General features: G+C 45.6%; 1 protein-coding gene across 1 annotated transcript in view; it reads left to right on the top strand.

Moving 5' to 3' along the window:
- The first annotated feature begins 948 nt into the window (after positions 1–948).
- The window catches only part of LOC128302501 (follicle-stimulating hormone receptor), a 61,788-nt gene continuing 44,329 nt past the window's right edge, over positions 949–18,407 (top strand). Inside the window, exon 1 of the mRNA XM_053039338.1 lies at positions 949–1,328. Within this exon, the coding sequence (XP_052895298.1) occupies positions 949–1,328 (380 nt within the window). The remainder of the gene's footprint in view (positions 1,329–18,407) is intronic.

The raw sequence follows: 18,407 nt of genomic DNA, 5'->3' as shown, positions 1-18,407 counted from the left end.
TTCGAGGGTGCAACAAGCTCGCGCGTAGCGTACATGCTGTGTGGCTGCCGTACAACATCAAACCCTCCCCTCCCCCACCACAGAAGCGCGTCGGTGAAGAGATTGTCCGTCCGCCAGAAATGGACGCGGTGCCGTTTGGGCACCATCCTCCCCGGCCGGTAGCTTGTCTCCACCGTTTTCCTGAAGTTCTTGCGCCCAAACGTGGCTAGCGTGCGTGGAGTCAATTTCACGATGGTAGTACGGCAGTATTTATGCTTCGCATCTGATTCTTCTTACACCGATCACCCTTCGATACATCGTTGCTGTTGCTCCCAAATCGAACTGTCCCATCCCCGGCAACGTACGTGAATTAAGCGTAATTATGAATCGCTTTGCTGCAATTTGCCCGCGCCGCTGATGGGCGCGACATAATTCATGTGAGCAGCATCGCACACACACAAAAAAAAAACATCAAACAAATATGCGCACCGCACCGCATTGTCTCACCCTTCTCACGCTGCTCCCATTCTCTTAATTGCAGATTATTTTGACGACAAAGCTGCTAATTCGACGGCCATCATCGGCACCCGCGGCCCAGCGTCCAGCAGCAGATCCATCATCATCATCATCAGCGCGCGTGACTGGCTGGCGCGTGGAGGTGGCGTCGTGGAATGATGCCGGAACTTGAAGTCCAGCGCGTTGGTCTTCAACTTCCAGATGTGTATGGGCGAGGTGCGTGTGAAACAGCCGCGTGAAAGTGAAAGCACACCGAAAATACGTCCCCACAGCACACAGCACATTGCGGTGGCGCTTCGCAAAAAGGGCGCAGTGTACTTATGTGGGCACCGTGACGCTACTAGCTCCTTCCCTCCCTTTCCCCAATCGTTGTGTGTGCGCGCTTGCTCGCGTCTCTCTGTGTGTGTGTCTCAGTGATCTCCGACACTCGGTGTGTGACCGTCGGTCGTCGGTATGGCTATACGAATTATTAACCATCAAACCGTGGTGAAGGGGCACGTGGTGCTGGTGCTGTTGGTGCTGCTACTATTTCAAACCTGTCGCCACCGGGCGTACGGGCTCACGCCGACGGTGCAGACGACCGGCCAGACGAAGATCATGCTAAAGGAGAGCCTGCTGATACCGTCGATGGACCCGGAGAAGGAGGCCAAGGCGATGTACGAGAAGGCACTGCAGCAGTACGGCATCTACGGCAAAACGCTGAAGGAGATCTGCAAGGCGTGGGTCTCCCGGGGGTGCCAGTGCACCGGTACCAAAGAGGAGGTGACGCTCGTCTGCCGTGCCATCGGGCTCGACACCGTACCGGTCGATCTGCCGACGGAGCTCGTCAAACTGTGAGTAGTCGGCTATCAAACCATTATCAATCGCGTGCGTACAGCTAGTTTCGTTCACCGACCGACCGACCGGTGGTCGGTGGATGTCTTGCGGCTGCACTATTCGCTCGGGAGATTAAAAGATACGTGCTACTGGCGAGGTTATCTGTCCGGCAATGGGAAGTTGACATGCACTTCTCACCAAAAAAACACTCGACAAAGATGTCTCTCCATCCTCTTCGGAAGTCGGTCAAATCAATCCGTCTTCTTTCGTAATGGTATTGTTCGGTTGCTCGGTGGGTAAATCCCAACCCCGAAAAAACAAGCGCAACCTTCGCGACACATTCTTTATCTGCCCTTTTTTGTCCCCCAGATCCAAATTATATTTAGTCGTAATAGACTCCACACACTGGGTGTCTTTTTCACCTGGCCTGGGTGTACAGTTGAAAAATCACACCATCAACGATCGTCACCCACCGACACACCGACTAACGACGCCCCGATGGAGCCATGTCACCTGGCACTAGCGCAGGGCGTGTGTAACATTACACGTTTCTTGCACCAACCCCCAAACGAATGCCGCACACGCCATCCGCCATTGATTCACACCGGCTGCGAGCGAAAAACGCGCCGAATGCTGATTCTTGTTGTGCCTTCCGCCCACGATCCCACCAAACAACATCCTGGCCACCGTCCCCGTTTGGTTTTGGACGGGTTCGGTCCTTCTTTCATCTTCTTCTGTAGCCATGTCCATGTGGTGGTCCAAAAGCCGCGAGAAAACGCAACTATTCGTCGCCACTTTTGTGTGGCGCGGCTGAAACGAAACAACAATGCAACGAACTCATTTTTCATAATTTTCCATCCCACCCACCCACCCACGAAGTGAGGGGGTGGATGTTGCGGGTCCGGATGCCGGAGGGGGGGGGGGTCCCGTCTGTTTCCCGAACTGGGGGTGTCTATTTTTAAAAAATGCCAAACGAGACACAATTTAACGGTTTACAACGGCGCCTGCATCGTTGTACCGACGCCACCGGGTGAACGGCTGTGTGCGAGAGTGGAGAGTCGTTTCCCACCGAATTGAACGACGAGTTTGACTTTTGCTTAGTCACATTGAACCCGGCATGAGATTTGTCTGCCACCAAAAACGGTTGTTGCGCGCCCGTTTTACACGCACTGCTGATGCGCTTCGCCGTTTTGTTGAGCAGCTGATTGAGCATGAGCGTGAGCGTGTTGGGATAATGTTGATTGTGGCTGACGCGGCTCAGCATACGATCGTGTATTTGAAGATTAAAATTCATACCGACATGATACATTCGCGTCAAATTATTGTCCCTTTTGTTCAAGAAACCGGCAATCAATCTGTAGAAATACCAAGGCCTGCTACCATTGACATTCATTTGCAACCATTTATGCATACTTCTTCGACAAACGCGATACCCCATCTGCTGGCGATGACTCTTTTAAGTGACAAAACGTGACTGGTTTTACCATTTCGGCAACAGTGTCTCTAACCCACTGTAAGATGTACCATATGGTGTAAAGTTTCCGTTCCACTAAGTCGTGCGCTTATCTCCCTTCTCCAACGAAAACGTTTGCTCCCTTCCCCGTTTGCCCAACCCAACTAAGCCCTAGAGTGTCACTCACACACATGTTTGTTTTGTTTGTTTGTTTGCTGGCAAAAAAAAGGAATGTTTCGACACAAAAATGACGCAAAACCGACCGTCTTCAGCGTAAGAGCCCGGCGTGGCGTGTGTGTACGTTTGAGAATAAATAAACATGATTAGCACACTGCTCGCAGGATCACATACTGCTCACGTGTGTGTTCTGCCACCGAACGATGCAATGTCCCGGGAGACAATTTGCGGGACGGAATAATAGGTCCCCTGGCATGGTTGGGTACCGCTGTGACAAGAATGTCTAATTTGACGGACTGATGACCGGATTGCCAAACAGCGTCCCGGTATCGCTCATTTACGCCAGAACGCACCATGCGTATTCTAGGGGGGTTTGTATAAATAGCGCGCCAACCTCGTACAACAGCAAATCAAAAATGTATGTCACCGAGAAGGAAGAAATTCGGTGGGTCGGAATTTTACTGGGTGATACAGTAATGAGGTTGGAATAGATTGATATGAGATGTTAATTACACGGTGGCCACTGTTTGCGGGTCCAGCACGGGCTGCAGTAGAAGCTGCTTCTCCGTGAGCAATTAGCTCCCATTATGGGGCTTTGCACCCGCAGGCAGCCCTTTTTTGCCACGCCATAAATCCTGCTCCCGCTGTTCCCAATTTTGGCCTTCTCGTTTTTCATCGCTGTAAACAATCATAACCGCCCACGCGCCTTTTGGTGGAATCAAAATTAACGGCCAAAAATGTTTTGAATATTTAGCCACATTATGCGACACAGCCAAAAGCCATATTAGAGGCAGGGCGGGTAAGCATGTGCTGTGATTTACATACAATAATCTGGCGGAATAGAAATCCAACACGTTCCAATTTATGCAGCGCTGTATAAATAAACCACCCCTGGATCGTGTCCCGGTCGTCGTTCAGGCAGACGGGGCACAGTTCTATCGCCCAAAACGCGTTGCTTATTATGGTTTGACAACATTCAAACATTGCTGCTGACACTTGACAAACAAATTCTGCACCAACGATGCTTTTTCGGATTGGGGATTCAGCTCCACCCGTATAGCAGCTTTCCAATTTTGTTGGAAGTAATTGTGAGGCTCATCCGCAACAGTGTCAACAAGGCGACTATTCGACTTTACGGGACCTGGAGTATCCTTGCGCTAGCGAAGGCATCTTCGAACCGGGGGAAGGTGTAGTGTTGATATGTTTGCAGAAATGATTGATAGACACCAGGCATACAGCACGCTTGACTGCTTCCTTCGAAAGGTACACCTTTCTGGCGCCCAATCGCGTTAAGCGTCTCGCTACGCGGGGCTCAATAAATCAAACATCCACCGCAATAGACCCGGATTCGGATTGGCGGCTGGTCTGAAGGTAGCCCCCCTTTCCTCCACGTTCGAATTGATGATTCGTCGATAGCTTTATTTATCTCACGATCGTGTTTTTTCTTTCTTCGGCTCATAGAACAAACAATTCATCAAACGCCGCACCACACAACAAATAAGGGCTTCCGTTTCGCTAATCATAGCGTATGCAGTAACACCACGCTACGGTGGCTCTCTCGTGGCTGTTGTGGCTGTTGTGGAGCCCCACTTAAGGAGGTCGCGTACCGATGGGGGCCTAGCAAAAAAAAAAAAAAACAACTCCACCCCACTCTACCCGTTCGTGGAAAATTCATTACACACATTCTGCGGAACATTCCTGAGGCCTCCATAAAGTGGCGCATTCGATGCGGAATGGTCTCACCCGCCAGGTCGTTACAGCTGTGCGTGCGTGTGTAAGGGGTTGGAGGTGATTTGTGGAATTGGAATGTGGTGACAATTTATTTGAAAAGCAAATGAATTCGAATAGCTTTGCTTTCGAGCGATTGATATGGTATCATTTTTTTCTGTTGTTGTTGTGCTTCATGTAGCGACCGGTTCCACCCCAAAAAGAGGAAAAAAGTGGAAAAGTCAGCAGCGTTAGCAGATGGAGGTGAAGCAAATACACCACACAAAAAAAAACCCGGAGAAAAACAGATAGACTGGAATTGAATTCTAGAAATGGGCAATGTTTGATTTCGCAAAATAAATCGACCAGTAAGCACCTCGATGATGAGTTGAAATGGGAGGAGATGATGTATAAACACAAGGGCAACAAAAACCCGGTGACGCATTCAACTGATTGGGTTGGTTTTGCTTAGATTTGCTTTTATTTACCCCACTTTTACTGCCAACGCGCCCATTGGCCACGGGGGGTTTTATTTCATGTCGCTCGAAACTGTAATGGATGCCAAGCTGTCGGTTCGAATTCGATCGGACCGTTCGATACACATTTCGCGTGATTACGTCCGCAGATGGTCCATTTGGCTGGGCAATTGATAGGCATGGGAAGAAGTAGAGAAAACCCCCCCTCAAGCGCCCATGAATGTTGGAGTCGTTGCCAGCCAGAAATGGGCACAATTTCATTACACACGATTCTACGCTCACTCGTCTACTGGTGGCCCTTTGCAAAGGGATCGCACCGGGCTACGGCTCCGTTAGCCCGAAGCCGTAGACGTAATTGAGCGTGTTGCTTTTGCTCTGACTTTTAATTCCGTATGATCACTTTTTTCTGCTTGATTTCAATCGGTCCTTTTTTTAGCTTTCTCTTGCCACGACGATCGAGTTTTTTCTTCTTCTATTAATTAGATACAATAAAGTTGTAAATAAATCAATTTATAATTTCGATTAATATGTTGCATCGGAGTCGCGATAAGCTTGATTGTGCGCATTGCTGGGCGCATTTGTTCATGCGTCTGGCTTTACCTCGCCGTGACACTGGGTGTTCCAACATTCCGATCTGCCTGCACGTTTTTGCGTTCGCTGTTGTGTGGTTTCGCTTCGTTTCGACTCTATTCCGCAAGCACAAAAAAGAAAATCCAATCAACTGACACCGATGCACCCTCTGACGTGGAACTAATCGAAGGCAAATGCATTAAGTGCGTTTCTATGCGCCGGACACCTTCCACGATCGATCACGAATCGTGAAATCTCTTACTCACGCCTCGATCGAGAACGACAGCTCACGGTTCGGATCGTGCAACGTCACGCACGCGCACGACATCGAGGACATTCGGGCAACACCTTCTCACCTTCTCTGACTGGCCCCGGGGTTTGACCCTCACTGATTGAGGCGGTTGGAAGAGTCCTGTGCGGCCACCGTCACGATTTACCGTCCGGAATTTCTGGACAGCGTGGCAGGATTATGTCCATTAAGCCGCCCGAAGTGGTGTCACATTTCGGGAAGGAAACACTAACTCCTTTGACGGGTGGCGAAGACACGGCCACTGCAATGAGTTGCAGTTTGGTTTTTTTCGTTTTTTTGGTAATGAGTGATATTTTCGAACGGAACTGGTTTTTATTTCTTCTTCGGACTTTGTTTGCATCTCGCCGCGGATGTTAAACGGTCACTTAAGAGATTGGCCTCCCGTGTATACGTGTGTCGGTTTATGGTTGCAATTTGGCAAAAAAAAAAGATAGATACTAGTGGCACTTAATTGCTGGTTTGACATTTAATTGACTGCCGAACGTGATATGATTTGTGTCGAAGATTTTTCATCCCGTTCGGGGTACGTGAGCCGGAACGTGTTGCTTTTTTACTTATCTGCGCTGGATGGATGTGAAATCTGCCTCACTATATGTTCCTCCATTACTTTGTTGTGTGTCGTTCTTGAAGGAAGATAAATTGCACTCTGACTCTTGCGGACAAATTACTCCCAAGTAGGCTGACGTAAATTATGTGTTCGGTTCGGTTGAGCTTATCTGTTGTGGTTTTATTTAGCTTTATGGACATATATCATTTACGGGAAATCAATATGCATGCGCTTAAAAGGGTTGTATTTCATACGCAACTGGTTAACAGAGATCTTTAACATATTTAAAACACCCAAGAGTGCGGACCCAACCTAGTACTTCATGCGTGGATGAGTGCTAATAAATCACAATACTTGTAGTTTTTAACTTTCAGGCCTGAAGAATTTTTAAATGATCGCTTTTCCTTCAAGAAAAGCTTAGAGGAAATTGAGTTTTTTATGTGAATCATCAATCACAAAAACCTCAAATTGCTATATCCTGGAGTAATACTAATTTATGGCCATGTGGCTTTAGTTTTTAGTCACCCCTTGGTTTCGTATGTCTTGGTACCACGAAGATATGAATGGTCTTCAAATATTATACCAATGAAGTCAATTTTTCTCATGCTTTTTCTGAGTAATGCCTCTTCCGAATGCATGTTAATTATGAGCAGTGTGGGAATAAACATTTCTTATTATCATTGAAAGCCGAAAGACTAATTACTCAACTATTCAACTAATTCTGACGTCTGAGTTGGGTTATTCTTGGGAAACTCTTCAACGTCATGATGGTTCTGCATCTACTAAACTGCCTTCTTATGTGAAAAGCGTGGTCGTGTACATCATAACCCAAATTCTTCAGTAGCACAATTTCAATTCCAATTCAAAAAGCACTCCAATTTCCAGAATTTGGCCTTTCATATTTAGCCCACTTTAGTCCTCAAGGTGCTTAGTCATCCTGCTTCGATTGACACATAATTTAATTTCTCATGAAAAAAATGTTGAACTAGAAATTAAATTTGCTAAAACTGTCTCTTGTTTAGAATATTTAATACGTTCTGATTTAACCTCCATGAAAGCATTTATGCAAATTTAAACATATTTACGATTGCCCGGCAGGCATTTATTTATTATGACATTTTGCACAGACGATCGTCATCGAGAGAGAGAAACGCACTTTGCCCAAATCCCCTCGGTTCATTTAAAGAAGGGCAAAACCATCTTAAAACTGATGCACTCCAGCTGGCCGACCTCACTGGGCACTGCATTCGTAACTCATTTTCGCACCACGGGCCAACCAAGCGTACGTGTGCGCGCCAACAGTTATTTACGATTACTGTCGTGTGACAGATTTTCGTAGGTGCTCGGTGTCACCGAAAAAGAAGCAAGTCAAAAGAGACTATTTTTTAAATGGTAATTTTTTACCACCGCCCGTAGATTTACTGTAATTGCCGGGAGGCCGGTTGCTGCACGGGCAAGATCCCATCGTCCTGATGTCATCGAGTCGGTTCAATGATCATCATTATGGGCTTGAGCATGTCATTACCCGAATGCGTATTTTGGACGGCACATCGAACCCCCCGTTCCGTCACGGAATTGTACCCGATTTGCAAAAACGATGGACGCGGCAGAAAGCGACGTGCATTCGCAGACGGATGTGCATCTTTAACGATATTTTTTGCTTCTTTTTTGCTGCTTGCTGTCCAGAAAAACAGGCAGCAGATAGTCGGGTGACACCTTTTTGACACGAAACGATGCAGACGACAGTCGGACAGGCCGACAGACGGCCGTGTGACGATTTGCTGCATCGGGGCACACTCAATATTATAAATATGTTTTAATGTGCATAATAATTGCAACCCGGAGTGGACAATAAATATTAAATGCCACTTCGTGTTTCCTCTTTATTTTTCCACCTTTCCGTGCCGTGTGTTTGGCAACGGACAAGTCGAACTGCATCCCGAAGGCAACGAATGGCTCTCAATGAAGTAGGGTAACCCTGGCTGTAAGCTTGCCAGTGTAGCCTCCAGAAGCCCCCGGGAGGATGCTCATGAAATACAATACGAAGCCGACAAATGAAGGCTAATGGGAGGGCATAAAAATGGTGACAAAAGGCAAGTAACAAAAAAAAGGGAAATACTTGATTATTAATTGCATCTGATTTTGTTTTTTGTTGTGCATCACTTTACCAGCTCCCGGGAGTCCATGGAAGAAATGGGAGAGAGTGAAATGAGAGATACTAGAAGCAGCGGTGTCTGTGCATCATTGCACCTTCCAACCATAATTCGTGGGTGTCTCCTGCACTTGGCCGATGCGCACACCTTTTGGTTTTGGCCAATCCATTTAACCCGGCCTGATGTGATTTTGTGTTTCTTCTGCTTTCATTTGCCTTCTGGTTTTAATTTTGCACACCCGGCACACCCTCCTACCATTTTTCCGTCGTTGGTGTTTTCCGTCGTGAAGGGAAACGTTTATATTTTATTCATTATTTAAAAGCTCTTCTTTTTTCCAGCTTCGCGTCCCCTTCCGGTGCGCCGGTGTGGGGTTGAGTGATTCTATAAATTATGTGCAATTATTATTAATGGAAATATCCGTTTTCGGAGCGAATTATGGTCGCGATTCATTCATTTGCCATGCATTAATGGCACTTTGCGACGATGTGTGTGTGTGTGTGTGTGTGTGTGTGTGTGTGTGTGTGTGTGTGTGTGTGTGTGTGTGGATGCGTTCTCAATCGCAAGTGGAGGATGGCAACGGACAGGAAGGGGATTGTGATGTGCGTGAATTCGTTTTTTATTGCGGCACCATGCCACTTTGGGTTGATTTTTTATAATTTTCTCCATCCAAGGAGGCGGTGTACAAGTGCAGAAAACAGGAAAAAAAGCACGGGCCACTCTCAACCGTCCAGCCAGGCTCGTTCTTTATCCCGGGTTGGAACAGACTGATGGGGTAATTAGGAGGTATCGGTGCGATTTACGATTCGATTTTAGCGAAACATAAGACGCTTCCCCATCCATATGGGCGCGTATGATCCATGGACCATTGCCCCTTGCGCAGGTCTTTCGCCGGGGCGATCGCGTTTATTTTTAATCATATTCCAGTTTGGGCTGATTGATTTATTTAACGACGAGCGGCAAATGGACCGATTCGTCGTATCGGGATAGTGGCTAATAAAAATAAATACTGGCCATTTTTTTTTTATGTTGTCTGCATCGGGTTTGCTGTTTTTGCTGTTGCACCGCGAAAGGATCCACAATTTATCTTGCACCGGGTGGGTACGTAAACACGCGCAGTGCACTGTAATTGACGGGTATTATAAACTTGTCCAGACGGAAAGCGATCCTTGGAAGTGGGGTTGGATATGGGTCGACTGGTTCGTGTCAAGGTGGAAGCGGATCGGTATCGGTCGGTGGTTGCTAGCACCCATAACCATATGGTCCACATTGCTGTCGATGACTTATACGGCCACCATTATTACGCACAATCAACGAACCAATTTTTGCCATAAAATAACTTTCGGCTGGGGTGATGAGGTGCGAACTGAAATACAATTTAATTCTCATCCTCATCCAAATCACGCTGGCTACTGTTTAGAGTCGAACCGGCTTGCTAATGGCTTCGAAATAAATTTATCGTCTCGCTATTTCGCAAAGACAAAACGAGAAAATGAAACGAAATCGCTTTCCTCTTTAAGACTTCGGTCCATTTTTGAGCAATTTTACACATCCTTGCCAACAAATCGCATCCGATACGGTGTGTAAAAAAAAGGTAAGTTAAGACATAAATGAAAGTCAACCAAAAAAAAAATCCCATTCCCAAGTAAAAAGCCATAAATGAATGCATAAATAAATCAATGTGCCAATAAACTTGGCGGTCCCGAGTAAAAAAAATAAGCCATTACGAATAAAAATGTGTACACCCCTCGCCCACCCAACAACCAATTCTATCGACCACGAGTCACGCTGAGCGTCTTCGATCCTGCCCATCCACGGGGTACGATCGGGAATGGCAGCGATTTACTACTGGCTGCCTTTAAAATTATGGCACCCGTCTGTTGTGTGCGTGATATTGATTTCAGTTTTATTGCTAATAACCCGTTCTTTTAGGGTGCTGGCCAAAAGTGCAAGCTTGGATGGCCGGGATGGCATGGTAAGCCCCGGATAAGCGTAGTTTGAAAGTCGTTTTGTGATCGGGAGTGATGTTTTTCTTTGCTCACTTTATTGGCCGATTTCATGGAACATCATGGAGCGCGTCCAGTAGAGATAAAAAAAAGAACATCGTTCGTCTTGTCTTGGCCACACCATAATACACAAAAATAAATGAACCATACGGTATTACTTTAGTCGCTGGCCGTGCTTCCCACCCTCCCCCTCAGCAGTCCTAAATTACAGTGTGTCCGAAATTAAAGCATTCCTTTTTTTTTGGTGGTACTGGTTCCGATGTTTAGTCTGCGAGCGGAAGCAAAGCGTTGTGTGTGGGGGAGTTTTATCTGGAACTGTTGTTTCGAATCGTCTGCAAGATTGTTGACGTTGGTCGAAAGTCAACAAGTTTCCAGACGGCCCGAAGATAGCGCAAGAAATCGATTCCGGCGATGGATTGGTTTATTGGAAGGAAATTAAAGAGAGCAGCTTTCGGTGCGTAGTAGGAGTGTTAAAGTTCAAGATAGCCTCAGACTACCCTGCCCACGTAATGTCTTCGAACACTGGACAATTTGGACGAACACTGTTTGCACAAAAACCCCCATAAAAACTATTTGCTCAAATTACAAACTCTATGTCCACAACGGACAAACTAATCCTATTCAGCGTACCATTTAATGACCAAACATGCAAATGGTAGTATGCAACCGCTCGGAATTGTCACGATGGCGATTTTTATTATTTGCTCTATCAACAATCGTTAAAAACACAACCTGCTCGACCTGCTTGTGCAAACGCGCAGGGTTGAACGCAAGGGTCCAACCGTAATCAAACCGTTTTTATGGTCGATCACTTTCACCCCGAGCACTTGATTGAATCCCGCACAAAGCAGAGAGTACATCCGACTCGTGGTGCTGCTATCCTGGCCCGCTGACTCCCACCAACCCCCCGGGGAAAACTAATTCCAACCGTACACGATTGAACGACATCAATGTCGACAATGTCGAGGGATGGAGCAGAGGAGCGTGAACTGTTGCACCCTAAACCTAATTACGCAACAACAGGAATACGAAGTTGAACGTTCCTTGTGACTTCTTCACAGGTTCCAAGGGTGCCAACAGATCGGGTTTTGCAAGCCGAATGCACTCGCAACCCCCCGTCCCCCTTTCCGGCAACATCCGGCTTGGAAGAGCTTACATTGGAACTATCGGAATGTAGGTTAATTTCCTTTTGTACACTTTCATCCGTTAGTCCGATGCATATTACAGCAACGGAGAGGATCGGTTGCCTTGTCCCTCCTGCCCTCCAAAAAACAAAAAAAAAACGAAACGAAACCTTCGGCAGCTGCTGTAAGACGCTGCCCGTCGATTGTTGCCGTTGTGTCGCCTGCAAGTCTTTACGAGTTTTAAAGAAACTGAAGCTTAAACCTCGAAGAAACGATTCATTGAAATCGATTCGATGCACTAAGCCAAGGATGCGATACGGAACGGGTGCACCCCACTCCCGTTTTGCCAGCCGGATACGGAATTGGCTGTTGGCACCGAACTCAACGCGGCCAAGGTTTTGCTGAACATCTCGCTTGGTGCGCTGGTAGAGCCGGATTGTGCATTGTGCAATCCGGCACAATGTGGGGAACTTTGGATGCTGCAAATGAAGCTCGCACAACCGGCAGCTCTACGGTATAAAGCGGGATGAAATATAACACTAAAACGTACATAAAAGTTTAATAACAAATGGGATGTCCTGCGGTAGTGATGCGATACGGATGCAGGGATGTCAAACTGTAAGGACAGGAGTGTTGGTGAAAATGATACCGAAACCAAAGTAGCGAAATGATGCTATTGGACGGTGACGATAAGGAAGGAAACCCATTGGCTTGGGCCAGTCGCGTGGTAACCTTCGGGAAGGTTCACTCCCTGGTCCGCCACCAACCATGGCGTGGGGTCAAACTCTTCTTTCCAATCTGCAGCTTCACATATTCCACACCACGAACCACGAAGTACCGGGCACCGGCTGTCGTTTGTTCGCTGACGGAATCGAAACAATATAAAAGGGAAACTTGCAGCACTATTGCTTATCGAATTGCTTCGTCCACCGGTTCGCGCTCATGGGGAAAACATTAAATTTAAAATTGCATCCTTACCGTCCCTGTGGCCTTCGTTCCGTCGTCCCGTACGCCGGTTCACACCCCCGGCAATGGTTGTGGTGCAGGCGATTAACGGAGTGATAAAACGAATGGCAAGTACATGAACAAGTTGTTATTGTGTGTGTGTGTGTTTTCCCCGTCATTGCTTTTCAGCTCGATTGACGAGAAATGGCTGATCTGTTTTTGTATAAGCTTCCGAGGGTGCAGTGTAATGTGCAGCTACATTACAATCATTATTTGTTTGTTTTTTTCATGTACAGAACAACAACTGCAAAGAAGTGGAGCAAAATTATATGAACTCCGTTGCTCAAGGGAGTCGAAGTAGAGCATACAGGGCACAATATTGAGACAGATTTTTATATAGCTTTAGCTTACTTTTGTAATAAAACTCATGTCCAATCCAATGTTTTATCAAACTTTAATAAAACACAAAAGTAACATATAATTATAATAATTTTTATTTTAATGTGCCCAAGTTGTGCAGCACCTACAAGTATGCAATTTTTAAATCCATTTTCTATACTTTGCAATATGATTGAGATAATGTTGTCACTAGCGGATCAAGTATTAAATAATAATTTTTAGATTTAAAATTGAATTACATGGCATTTTCTTTACAGCAAACTTCAATTGTAACGAAATTCCTTAAATATACCCCGTTGACGCATTGTGGAAACTTTTGTTGCATACCTTCAGGCGTTTCAGCACCTTCACTCAACTGTGAGCTGTCAAAAGTTGTGTTGACAACATCTCTTCATGCTTCAAATTCTACTTGTTATTCTACAGATATTCCGTTCGGTACAAATATATGGACATCAAATGTGAATAAAATCAATTTTGTTTTACTTTTTGACATTGGAATAGTATCGACATGTGTGCAAGCAAGCGATTTCGAACCGTTAAATTAATGCAGTCATATTTACCACATGTCTAGACGCGTGAGGATTATCGCTGCCACTGTTGACAGCCGGTAGAACATTAACATTAATGATTTCTGCAACGGGGTTTTCACCTCTATCGTTCTGCTTAAGAAAACATTGTTTGAATGACCGAAACAAAAAGACACATGTAAATTTTTATTGTCCCGCTTGTGTCTCGCCAATTTCTGGGTCGTTTTTATTTCTTAGCTGACTGTCGGAATCGCGTAAAGAAGCGAATAAAATTATAATAAAAATAGTTACAATTTCGGACGCTCTCTGTAACGCTGCCCAATTTCGGTTCGCGTACAAAAACCAGCGTTTGCTCGCTCCATCGAGCGGAGCTAATCATCTGCGAAATCTGCTTGTCTTGGTCAACATAAAACCCGTCTGGCTCATCAATTCAATTAGCTCGTGATCCAGAGTGTACGGGCAAGCGAGAGGGCGAGAAAAAAGAACTCATCGCCGGGTGCTATAATTCCTATCGCTCGCCACGCGTTCAAATCACAGATCACACCATTTTGTGCGACACCTAGTGTCAAGAGTAGGGGCAAAATAAAACAGTCCTGCATAATTGGGAAATCGTGAAGCATAAAAGTTGCATCGTATTGGTGCGTCGTGTTTTTTTTTTTTTTTGTACCATTTGCCGTGGCACTGGCAAATAGTGGCAAACGAACCAGCAGAAGTGCTGGTAGTTTTAATTATCAGCCAACCGAGCAACAATCGTTTACTATCTACCCAAACCGCTGGCTACGGGAGTATGGGCGAGTTCGGAGTTTTGCCAAATTTAGCTCATCCAACCACAAACCGTCGAGCGGGTTGGAGAGAGCTTTTTTGTTTTTTTGGTGTACCCCAACCCAATCGGTGTGCCTCACAAGCTGGGCGAGCTTTCGATAGCTAATTTATATTCGGGCGGGTTCGGTTGGGCCATGATTTCGGTCTTCAAAGGCGACCCCGCTGACATGTCTGGGGCGCATAAATTTCCCGACACCCGACGTCGCGTCACTCGTAATCCTTGAGGGCGGTTGTAAATCGTCTGCGCCAGAGCGAAAGGAAACGGGGCGAGTTGATTCGATGCGACGGGGGCTAGGTGCCGCCGTGCGACCGACAAAAAGCCCCACGTTCGTACACCAAAACAAAGGACAAGTTTTCCTCAATGGTTGCGCAGAATTTATGTCGGTTAATTTGTAATTGAGACATGAACAATATATCGTCCACCTGAGCCGGCAGGAGTTCATTTACCTGTGTGCGCGCTACTGCCTTGCACACACCATGCCTATAATTTGTTCGCCTGAAAGTCTTGCGAATACCGGGGACAACAATCGAAAGGCGAACTCCCCGCGGAACGAACGTGAATATCCTGTAAAAGATCGTGGGATCCGATAATGAAACACACTGTTTACACTCGCAGGAAACGGTTCAATTATGCATTTAATTATTGGTAACCGTTTTGAAGCGCGCAACTACCTTAATTCTCTGTTTTGTAATAATTGCTGGGTGCGTTTTGGATGGATCTGATTGCAACGAGCCTCTTTTTAATGCGATCGTTTAACAATAAAAAATATGTGCAAAAGTTTCCCTCAATTTGATATTTTTAATTCATCTCGCTAACATTCCGTAAATAAATATAGAACGAATAAAGCTAAATAGGTTAGTTTTGGGCCTAAAAGTATGCTATCAGTCCAACATTTAGTATTAAAAAGGGCGGAAAAAGAGTTTATCTACTTACCTTGACATAATTGATTGATCGCTGATGATGCAGTATTAGTAGCAGCCTACAACAGCTAATTTACAACCAAAATGATGCAACAAAACAATAAATGTTGCAATGCAACTTAGAACCCCAGGGCATGATGCAACAAATGATCGAAATCACGCCGCATATTATTAAGCCATGGGGACACTTTTTAGCATTCTCTGACCTCAAATCAATTACAAATTAAAAGCCTCTCGATATTCGTTCTGTTTATTGGCCTCCGTGCGTAAACTTTCTCGACCCTTACATTTTCGTACATCGTTGATTAAAAGTTATAAAACGATTTCGCATAAATGACGATGTCGTAAAGTGCGCTAAGGAAACGCAGAGTGGCCAGTCCTTTGGTAATGGTATAAAACACATCGTTTATGATCGCACAGCCCTGTTTTAGCTCTGCACCGCTGGAGTTCGCACAACGAAAATAAATTATTCCTGGTCACATTTTATTGCTACCCACTTTGTGTCCGAATCGATATGCGCTCCATTCAAACTTCACTTGCAACTTACTGTTTTATTGCACTTCTTTTAATGTGCATTCATGCAATACGTGTGCATACCGATCAATTGACCCTGTTTTATTTTGTGGGTTTCTTTTTTTATTGATGCTGTTGTTGCAGGAGGTTTGATTTGTGGTTACTAGGGGTGGTGAGTTCCGCTTGGAACTCAATTTCGGTTGTGCGATAGGAGCTCTACGCTGGCTTTATTGCCATTTCAGCTTACATTAATCACTAATGCATCATTTAGTGCATTGCTAATGTACCGTTGCCAATGTTTTATGGTTGGTTTTGCTTTTGTGCAATTTCCCGAACGCCATTCCTAGTGGGACGAGTTGAGGACGAGTGTTGGAAAGTGGTTGAAGTTTGTCCTAATTCAAGCAAATCGGGCCAAGTCGTTTGGCCCTATGCAAACCGTATGTCCTCCAGTTTGACAACCTCAGATGACAGTTTTAATGTGTTGCTTTATCGTATATATTTCTTTTCGCTTTACAAGCAACCCCAGATTGGCCCCCGTGGCCAGCAAAATGGGAGTAGGGAAAAAAAGTTTTTTTTCTGGGTCACTCACTACTCCACTCGATTGGGAAGCGATGCGACGGAGTAGGGGTTTGGGGAACAAGCGCGCACACACAGCAAAAAGCATAACACCGAAATAGGAAACATTTTTGCTCATTAAAAAAGAAAAACGACACAACATCATTCAGTGCTCAATCGATCCGGTGGGTCCGGATCCGGTATCCTAACCATAAATCCAAACTGATCAGTGCGCGTTGGGCGGTTTGGGTAGAGATTTTTTTCCCACGGACCCCTTTCGAACCTGCAGCTTATATCCCCAGCTGCTGTCAACCCCTTTAAGGGAGGGCCGGGGGGTGTGCACCCTTCCCTCAAGCAACATCGACCAAAGGGCCACATAATCGCGATAAAATGATAAAAATTTGCTCAATAATTCGACTACCATTGGTTGCGCCGACTTTGTTGCGCCGGTTCTGCGTTGTTGCTTTTGCTTTGCGATTGGGGCACCCCGGCGATATTACCCCGAGCGAACATTTATTCGTGAAGGATAACACGAGCAATGAAGTGGATGCGAGAGCAGTAAAATTGAACGTAAACGTGTTGCCCAGACAAAATCGTTCCATGTCCTTTTTAGGAGTGGAGGCGCGTACAATAGTCATAAAATCATTCCGAGGCCACAACAACTCTCCGCGTTCCACCATTGTGTGTACGTGCGGGGCCATGTGTTTTGTGTGCATGATAAAGCACCAGATTTCCACCTGTCACTCTGCTGGGGTTGGGTTGATATAAAACAAAACGGTAACACACACACACACACAATCGTACCTGTGCAACCGCGCGACTTTGGCCGTCTTCCTTTTTGCGCTGGTGCGCCCGTGGCGCGGAATAAAAACGCTTTGATCTGTGGCGTGTCACTGGGCCGCCTATCGGCTACCGGCGGTACGCACATTCCATCAACATGGGTGCGTGCGTACGCTGTCGGCGCGATCGCTTCCGAGCTGCGCTTCTGGACAGTGTGGTGATAAGGCAATTAATCATTTCGGACCCCGGACCCCGACGCTGCTAACGTACGCCGACAGCTGGAAGCGATGGATTGTGACAGTGGCCACGAGTTCCGGCCCGGGCACTGGGAATGTTGGGAAGAAGAAGAAAAAAACGAGGGAGAAACGGCGGGAATGTTTTCGGCGAGCTGTCAGTGGTTGGGAAGACGAATGGTTTTCCGGCGTACTTGGTGCACATTCCGCCGGGAATAGTTGGCCGGTGCCCGGTTGTGAGATTTGCTTCGTAAGGTGTTATTTGTTGGTTCAATTAACTGATCTCCGGGGAAATCCTTACATTTTTTCCCAATCGATTAAAACACTTTTTATTAAGACTGAACTGCTTCTGTTTTTGTAAAACAACATGGACGCCCTAAGATACATCATTACACTTGACTATATATGATAGACACAATCATAACAATAACGAGAATATCATAAGAAATAACGAACAAAAATATGATAAATATTCTTCTTGAAGATTTGTGATAAGGTAGTGTATTAAAAATCCTTAGAACCATTAAAAAGAGCTTAAAAATTATAAATTGCATATTTTTAGGTGTTTTCAATATCAAAGATGCATTGCGAAGGACTAGGCGTAAATTAGGCGTATTTTTTTTTGTTTTTTACTGGAATGTTTCAACATCAAAGAGCTTGTAGAGAATTTAGACAATATTGTTATATTTTAATATTGTGTCACTGTATTTGCAGCTTTAAAACTCCTAATTATTATAATTCTTAACAAAACCCAACAAAAAGACGCAAAATCTTTCAACCAAAGCGAGGAATGAATTATACGCAATTATGAAACATAAAGTATGGTTTCCATAAAAATAAATCTCCATTTGATTCAATCGCCATGCCTAACCGGCCAACCC

The sequence above is a fragment of the Anopheles moucheti genome, chromosome 3, assembly GCF_943734755.1.
Source record: "Anopheles moucheti chromosome 3, idAnoMoucSN_F20_07, whole genome shotgun sequence".
NCBI lineage: Eukaryota > Metazoa > Arthropoda > Insecta > Diptera > Culicidae > Anopheles > Anopheles moucheti.
Note: the sequence above shows the minus strand (reverse complement) of the source record. Positions and strands in the feature narration are given on the sequence as shown.